Consider the following 8,817-nt stretch of genomic DNA (forward strand, 5'->3'; position numbering starts at 1 on the left):
GTAAATGACTTCACAACGAGAAACCTTTCTAAATTTTTCTTTAATCTTTGTAGCAGTACAAGACAAAGAGCGAAATCAAGCAGGAAGATTGTAGTTCATCATGTAATGCGATTAACCCCACTGAGCACGCATGCTAATGGATAACGTGGTGAGATAAATTCGTATATATATAAATAAATGAAAAACACAGTTTAAAAAGACTGAACGTACAGTAAATATAGGCTTTAGACTCTTTGTTATTATGAATTTTGGTTTTTAAAAAAGTTTAAAAAAATCTTTTTGAAGAAAATACTAGAGAGTTTTTAAAAAAAAAATATTCAAAATAATGGTCCAGGAGTTCTTCCAGATGATAAAAATTTAAAAAAAAACAGCTTTAAAAATCGCGATGTTAAAAGTGTCAACCTATCTCATTCCTAACCGTGTCAATATTATTCAAACCAAATCATCCATTTGACTAAAAAATTTGACTGTAAAAGTGAAAGAAAGCCGAACATTGTAAAAACTTACCGTGAATCTCTTAGGAATCTTGATTTTTTTCCATTCATAACACCCCGTATTTGGCATAATTTAAGAGCTTAAAAGTATGGATATTTAAGGTGAATATTCTACGGGAACATAAAATTATTAATTGTTAATCGGCTGATACGATTTACCAACACATATGGTTTAATTATTTATTCGGACTCTTAGTTTTAAAAAAAATTAAATTTTTTGCGAGAGACTCTGTGATTGTTTTATATACATTGTTTTTCATCGGAAGAAAATTTTTAAAAATTTTCTCATTTATTTAAACGATAAAAATTGTTGATTTTAAATTGGGGGATAACAACCTTTTCTCAAAAAAAATATAGTGTACATATTTCATTTTCTGCTAAGAAATCTTGCCGCACAGTTTTGTTTCTTGTTTTTCGGTGAAGTTTGAACTTGAAGTATCAATTTTTTTCTTTTTTAATTTTGGAAAAAAAAATGCCATTTCTCAGATGATGAAAAACATGTTGTCGTGGTATGTCATTGTCTTGTACTATTTAGTGTGTGCAAGACTTATTTGAAGGAAAAAATGTAATAATAAAAATATAGGGGGAAAATTCTTTCCTTTTTCCCTCTGTACAGTGACAAAAATGTTTTCTTTTAAAAGACTGGCCAAATGGCGAAAATATTAATTGATGAAGTGTCATGTTGTATGTAATAATCTCATAGGCTCATATCATTTGTATCAATTTAATTTAACATAGCTTTTTCTAATTAAACGTTTGTCGAATAGACATTAATTATTCGACTTTAAATACCTTATTTCTGGGCTTTTGCACCTATAGAAGCGCTGGTTGTTTAGGTTTGCCCATCTTGTTATTGGGATTCTTGGAGGTTTTACTATAGTATAAATACTCCTATATTTTAGTATTTTTTTGGAAATTCCCCCTTTGAGTGGTCAGTATAATTTTCAGTAGTATTTTGCAAATACTTGTAGGCAGCGTTGCCAACCCGTACGATAATTATCGTTTTGTACGATAATTTCACCTTCCGTACGATGTACGATATCACAACGTACGATATCGGCAATTGTACGATAATTCAGTAGGATGTACGCTATTACAACGTACGATATTGCCAATTGTACGATAATTCAGTAGGAATGAGTTTTTGTTATGTACGTTGTTGAAAAATACCAGTTTTGACGCTAAATTATAGTACGCTCTCAAAAAAATAGTACAATTTATAATATTATGCAAAATGGTATTTGTACCATAATTATAGTACGTATGGCAACGCTGCCGGTGATTCTCTATTCCTCTATGTCTAAAGAGAGGGAAGAACCGTTCCCTCTTTTAATTTCGCACCCCTTTTCTACTCGCTAGATATTTTGGAAGCGTACGATAAATAGAACTGAAATACGATAATTTTCGGGTGTTGGTACGATAATTCTATTCGATCAGGTTGGCAACGCTGCTTGTAGGAATGTTTTACCAGAAAGCATAGCTCCTTAGCTACACTGATCATGGACTAATGAAATTATCTCGGAAATTATTCATCATAAGAAAAGGTAAACAACTATTAAGCCTTGGTACATTAATTTATATTTATAAATAATATTATATTATGATAATAATTATTACCGTAACAAATTTGGGAATTGCTTCCAGACGTTAAGCAGAATATTTTACTGTATGTACGATCGGAAAAGCTCGACATTCTAAATTTTTACGACGATTAATTTAAAAGACTAATATATTAGCACCGAATGGTAATCTCGTGGTTCAACTTTTAAATTTCAAGCATTCCAAGGAAGCTTCTTTCCCTATTTTCTCCCCCCCCCCCCCCCGCTTATTTTGAATCACCAGCCTATACAAGCATTTCCTGTTATGCCCGCGAATACCGCTAGAGTGCGTCGTTGCTTGTTCTTTTTACTTTTTTCCCGGGCCGGACCGTCCCTGTTGTTAATTAGTCCATGCACTGATGTTGCGCCGCTTGCGCGATTAGGCATAAGAGGGTTTGGGTAATATAAGTTTTAAGTTATAAATTTTGCAGCGAAAATATTTTCTAGTTCTAATGGTATCCCAGTATTTATGAGTTTCTTTCAACCAAATTATTTATGAAATAATATTTTTTGCGATAATCTTAAATGGATAATGACAAGGAAGACCCTGTTGTTCAAGAAGTAAGTTAAGCCTTAACCATATTTTCTACTGCTATTAATTCTGCTATACGTTTTACCATGTGCGTAAAATCATCCAAAATTACGTTATTTATGTAATTTCATTTTTTGCAGTTGAATGTTTACTTGAGTAAATCATTAAATAAGAATTTGTACGTTTTTCAATATGCCTCTAAACCAACCAAATTTCCATTTGATGATAAAAATGAATGCTTGTCAGCCAAAATTAAACCTGTTCAGCAAAAAGTAAACATTTTATCATTATTTGCGTTATTTAATTCTAAATATGATTCCGTGTTCTAGGTTGAATTGGAAATAGGTCTTGATTGCGAAAGCCAAAATTATGATTATGGAAAGGGAGAACAAATTGTATTAAATATGAAGGGCAACGACGAAGCTGCTAAAAATATTCACGGGTTTGTGCAATTCTCAATATAAATTACATAAAGCGCAGGAATTTTACCAAACTTATATTTTAGGGAAATTTTAGATAGGCAGATTCTCACATCATCCAAAATCCCATCTGGTGCGACTCACTATGCTGTAGGTTTGTTAAACAAAGGAGAAATACATTTAACTCCCCTTCATTCTGTGGTTCAACTAAGGCCAAGTTTTAACTACTTGGATTCAGCTGATAATGTTAAAAGTGGTAAAAAAGATGCAGCTGGTATGTTAAAAGTTAAATTTCTAAAACAGTTTTGAAAATTAAAATAATTTTGGAATTTTTATTGAATAGCTGAGGAGGAAGAAGAGGAAGAACCCCAAGCAATTACTGTTAAATTTGCTGGAACTGAAACTGAAAGATCGAAAGCAGCTAAACAAAGATCATTTCACTTTATCCAACAAAAATCAGCCTCAGAGCCTTGGATTCACACTGATTTTTACCCTACCTGGGTATTATATTAACGATTTGAAATTGATTTGTCATTTAATTAAAATAAATATTTTAGAGTGGGAAATCGTCAATAGAAAGAGCATTATTACGTTGTGCTCAAACTCAACATGATGGATCTGATATGCAGTGTTCGGTTACTGATTTTGTTGATGCCTTAGTACCTAGCAACTGGTATATAATTAATTTAAAAGCGATGTAACTTTAAAACTTAAGTGTAATATCGTATGATTTCAGTGTTAGTCGTCGCGGTTTACCAGGATCAACCGAACCCTCAACTACGGGGACATCTGACAAAATAAAAAGCATTTTAATTAATGCAAAAGTTGTTAAATTTGAACAATTAGTTGAATTTTTAAAACCTGTGGAAAATGCTGTCATTTTACGGCTGCTCCAGCCCATTGCGGTTCTTGTTCAAGGCTGTTGGGTTATTAAAAGTGAAATACTCTATCCAAAGGACACGTTTAGTACCTCTACAAATGTACCAGCTGAAGTTCTGAGCAAATGCCGTGATTTTGTGGTAAATTTCTGACTTAAGTTAACCAGGGCTAAATTAGTTCATTTGACTGATGTTTATTGTATTAATGTTCAAGATATGGAAGTTTGCGGACAAACCTTATTTTAATCGTAATGACATACCACCGTGCTTCAAAGTAATCACCTATTTTGGTTTTAATTCCCTAAATTAAATATTTATCTATTTAAATTTTAAGCTTCCAGCAGAAGATTGGAAAACAATCCTATCAGATATTTCTGCTAAGCAAAGTGATGGAACTTGGCAATTCCGTTATGAATTTGACGCAAATTTCACTAGGAAGTAAGTTGTCTTTTTTTCTTTCAATTGCTGCGTGCTTTTACTAATATAAAATTTAATCCCATTTAGTTTTCCCGATGTAGTTCAAAGGCAGAAGTTATTATGGTCAGCAAGATCTCAGATGATGAATAAAATTTCTATTGGTGCTACGTCAAATGCCACAAATGGTCCAGTTACAAATAAGATAGACCCTATTAGCCCATCTAGTCAAACAAAAAGGCCAAGACGGAAGTCTGTTCGCGAAGATTCTCCGCAAAAGAGTGCTGCTAACAAAGAATCAAAAACATCTAATGATATGGGTAGAAAATTAATTTTGAGTTAAAAGGCTTATAGCTTGAACACTTTCTGTCTTTAAAGATATTGATGGGCCTTCCGGTGGAAGTTCATCAGATCTATTAAAGCCATTAACCCAAATAATGAAGACCCATCATTGCTTATCACTCAGTCAATTAAGGAATCTTCTCTCGGCCTCCAACAAGAAATGCTCTGATAAAGAATTAGAAGATGCACTTGTGAAGGTTAACGGTGTTTTTAGGTTATCAAATAAATGGCCTCAAAATGCCTCCGAAGAACCTATTTATGGTCTAATTAGAGTTGGTGATTCGTTGGATAAGGTAATTTGACATTTTTAAACATTACCTTTTCATAAAAAATTAAGGCCTGTGCGAGTACTCGTCTGGAGTTAGAGTACCAAGTACTCAAACTCACGTCCTGATATATTACTCGTTCGAGTACCTGAGCACTTTGCCAAGGCTTATAAATTACTCGCTGATTCGAGTGAATAAATATTCCACTGAGTCCTTTGTTTTTTGACGAGTCCAAGGAGTTGGTTTTTAGTTTCTGATCTTTTTAATGCGTAGTTGCATTCAACGGCTCACCACCTGGTGAAATACCAGAGTTGTTTTTTGTGTTTTATTTTGGTTTCACAGAGATAGATCGCGTGAAGAGAGGACTTTCCTTTGTGCTGGTGATGCTGCTTTAGTCTTTTACAATTGTCATTAGAAGTTAAGACTTTTGGTATACTTGAACTACCATGAGACTCTTAGAAGTGGTTCTGTATGGTAAAGACTAACGGTGCTTGACCAGAAAATTATGAAGAACCAATTTTTAAGGACTCGTTCGAGTACTTGGGAATTTAACTCTAGACTCTACTCGCAACCATTAAAAGAGGACCCTGACACCTCTAAAAAATTACAATTTTAAATTTTTTATTTAGTTACGCGAAGCTCTTCTTGATTTGTTCTCTAAAACAGCCAGAATTAGAATATCGACATTCCAAAAGAAGGTCGAGGATGAATTAGGAGGAAAAAGTAATGCGGCCGAAGCAAACTGCAAAAAAATATTGAATGTAAGTGACGTTGTAGGAAATCTTTTTATACTGGTGTTAAGGCCAATGCTTCTGCTGTATCTGTGGTTTAAATTAAACTGAACATTACAAATGTTCGTCAAAGTTATTGGCATAATAAAAGTTAAAGTCCAAATTAATAATTTATATTTGTGGTTTAAGTTTACTCTGTGAAAAAAAGGTCCCTCAATATCATATGCGGAAAATATACCATTTAAACATTTTATAATAGGTGTTTCTATAAAATAAAGTATAAAATGTTTTTATCTACGTCACGAGCTCCAGTTATTTCAGTGCTTTACTGGCGCGCGAGTTTTGTATGGGGGTTGCAAATTTCGTAAAGACGTAGACAAAAAATTATCACATGACCTCCTGTATTTTATAGAAACACCTATTATGTTTCATGACAGTAGTAACACATGAAAAATAGGTTTATTAATAGCAAACTATTGTTGCAGAAAAATTCTAATTTTCACATATTATATCTTTAGGAATTCTGCGTGTTGAAAGCAGGATTTCATTACATGAAAGGAACTGTTGAACAAGACACGTGAAAATAATAAAAACTCTTATGGAGTAAGATTATTTATTTTTTGATGAAAGTACGGAAGCATTGGAAACAATGCAATAAAAAAAATTGATATTGAATGGCAATACCACTAGTTAAATTTTTCCGTAAATAATTGAAAAATGATGAGTTACATTTTGTTTTGAGGGTTATTTTTTAAATCATTAGTGAAAGGGTATGAGTGCCTATACTATCGCGATGAACTGGAACTCGATCTACCATCTCTACGCCTGCGCAGTGCTGAGCGGGAACGACTACGTCGTCTAGGTGATCTGTGCCTCATGGGTGGACTCCTAAAATATAGGTTGAGATTTACATTATTAAGTGAAAATGTGACTTAAGTTTGTGTTATGTGAGACGATATTGTATTTGTAAATCTAGCGTCTATACCTGCGCCTATCTCTGCCTCTCATAGGGGGGGACCTCCTTCTCATAGGAGGGCCGCGTCGCATTGGTGGTGGTGAATTACGGCGACCCATCATTGGGCGGGGTTTTGGTAATAAAACTGGTGCCGCTGATATTTCTTGACCATCAATTTGTCCTTAAATGAAATTACTAACATTAGTACTCAATTCAAAATTAATTCAATAATTTTTACCTCCATCCATATGTTTCAGTGCTTTTTCAGCATCATCTGCATTTTCAAACTCAACATATGCAAATCCTCTGGACAAATGACTGTGAACGCGGTCCATTGGAAGGTCAATATTTTTTACCACTCCGTAACAGCTGAATATTTCCATAACATGTTCTCTGGTAACGTTTCTTGTTAAACGACCAATATGAATTTTTGTTGGTTTGGGGGTGGGACTCCTCTTGCGCCGTCTTGAAGGAGATGAGGTTGTTCTGGATGAAGTTTTCTTCTTTGCGTCTCGATTTGATGTTCCTCGACGTACTGATGTAGATGATGATGATCCGGATGATGAGGATGAACTCGAACGAGAAGAAGCTCGGCTACTGCTGCTTGAAGAGCTAGATGAGCTTCCAGAACTAGATGAACTGCTTCGTGACGAAGAGCTAGTGGGTTAATTTTAAAGTTTAATTCTTTCAGTTGAGATATTTAATTGCAAAAATTTGTACCTTCCACTGGAACTTCCATTAGAACTGGATGACGCGCTTCGTCTTTTGTGGTCTTTATCTTTATCTTTAGATTTAGTAGTTTTGGGCGTATCTTTTCTACTGCGACGAACGCTGGCAGCCCTAAAATCATAAGGTCTTTGTTTTTTACTTAAGCCTTGGCTTAATATTTTTCAGTAGTTTTAAGTTTACATTATAGGTGGATAAATTAGCTTGTACATTTTTGATATATTAAATACTTACATTATTCCCAAGTTCAAACGATCTTACAGTTCAAATTTTACTATAAAGTAAAAAAACACGTGTAACACTATTATAATAAGACCTAAAGAACAATCAATATTTTAGCAGACGTTGGCTGGTCAAAGGTCAAATACACTTGGTGCAATATATAAGCTTAAAAACATTGTCACTCGAAGTTTGGAGCGAATCAACAAATCAACCTCGAAGTTTTGAAGCCATTTCACAAATGTTTCAAATATTTAAAATATGTAATAATTTACTTAAAGAACTTAAAATACAATTTAAAATTTTTCCCCCGATTTGAGATAAGTGTTTTGGCCCCTGAAATTAGCGATGGACTGAACCATAGAAATCTCATAGGTAACTAGAATGCTGCCGCCTACGGCCGAGCTGGACGCCAGTTCGCCTTGAACCTTCAGCCAATGAGAGGCCGTAGAGTGGTTCCGCCAAGGAGGATAATAATCCTCCTTGGATCCGCTACTATAGCGGGAGCATGGACTAATTAATTAGTCCATGGCGGGAGATAGGTGACGTCATTCTCTCTGGTGACATTAAATTCTTGGCAGAACCGCAGAACCACTCTTTGAGCTCTGATTGGCTGAGATCTGGCTATCGTCTGCCACGGCGTTTGGCCCATTTGCCAGTTACACGGCAGCATTTTAGTTACCTATGAGATTTCTATGGACTGAACGAATAGTCAAGCTAGCCAGAGTAAGCTGAGTGGCTCTTAAGCAAAATGTCCACCACTGCGCAGTTGTTCGAGTTACGATAAAGTTATAGAACTACTATGTTTTTACTGGATTCGTACTGAGTGGGGGTGGGGGGGGGGAATATAGGTTGGTGTACATAGCAATGAGCCTTCACACCAAGCGCAGCAGATTCAAAATAAAACAAATAGAAAATTAACAATCACTAATAGCGAACAGTGCAATAAAATGAACACACAAACAAAAAATTACAATACGCGACAAATCAAATAACAAAACAAAAAAGGAAACGCGATAATAATAGTCCGAAGAAAGTTATCAAGTCCGAACAGCATTGTGAAGTATAGCGCAAGTGGCGGAAATAACGTCTGAAAATCCGGCGTGGACCGCTTTCAACACACCCGTCAGAGAGACAGGAAGAGCCCTCTTATGGAGACTACTAAGAAGACCACGCCGTGATGCAACTTGGGATGGACAGTCGAAGAGAATGTGCTCCGTGGTATCTACCGGCCCGCACTTCG

At 35.0% G+C, this 8,817-nt stretch overlaps 3 protein-coding genes across 5 annotated transcripts in view; 2 read left to right on the forward strand and 1 right to left on the reverse strand.

Annotated features, from left to right (window-relative positions):
- The window catches only part of LOC149961340 (uncharacterized), a 31,932-nt gene extending 30,721 nt beyond the window's left edge, over nt 1–1,211 (forward strand). For both annotated transcript variants that reach the window (XM_090176825.1, XM_090176824.1), the window contains one exon: nt 54–1,211. In XM_090176825.1, the coding sequence (XP_090032951.1) occupies nt 54–137 (84 nt within the window). In that variant the 3' untranslated portion in view covers nt 138–1,211. The remainder of the gene's footprint in view (nt 1–53) is intronic.
- Nucleotides 1,212–2,452: 1,241 nt separating this feature from the next.
- Polr3E (RNA polymerase III subunit E) lies at nt 2,453–6,414 on the forward strand. The gene is made up of 13 exons (XM_090176826.1): nt 2,453–2,653; nt 2,765–2,896; nt 2,954–3,066; nt 3,130–3,317; nt 3,387–3,544; nt 3,601–3,716; nt 3,780–4,062; nt 4,136–4,195; nt 4,256–4,359; nt 4,426–4,655; nt 4,714–4,970; nt 5,573–5,704; nt 6,193–6,414. Exons 1-13 carry the CDS (start codon nt 2,618–2,620, stop codon nt 6,253–6,255), a joined length of 1,872 nt encoding a protein of 623 aa, XP_090032952.1. The 5' UTR covers nt 2,453–2,617; the 3' UTR covers nt 6,256–6,414.
- Nucleotides 6,271–7,789, reverse strand: RnpS1 (RNA-binding protein S1). Of its 2 annotated transcripts, none has more exons than XM_090176828.1 (5): nt 7,590–7,789; nt 7,350–7,469; nt 6,868–7,271; nt 6,660–6,810; nt 6,271–6,562 (listed from the first exon to the last, which is right to left on the reverse strand). In XM_090176828.1, coding segments are annotated over exons 1-5 (780 nt in total). In that variant the 5' UTR covers nt 7,592–7,789; the 3' UTR covers nt 6,271–6,459. The 2 variants fall into 2 exon arrangements, with proteins under 2 accessions (XP_090032954.1, XP_090032953.1); XM_090176827.1 differs by having other exon boundaries at nt 6,868–7,286; nt 7,590–7,786.
- Nucleotides 7,790–8,817: the final 1,028 nt, after the last annotated feature.

Source organism: Leiobunum rupestre, chromosome 1, assembly GCF_980474605.1.
Source record: "Leiobunum rupestre chromosome 1, qqLeiRupe1.1.hap1, whole genome shotgun sequence".
Classification (NCBI taxonomy): Eukaryota; Metazoa; Arthropoda; class Arachnida; order Opiliones; family Sclerosomatidae; genus Leiobunum; species Leiobunum rupestre.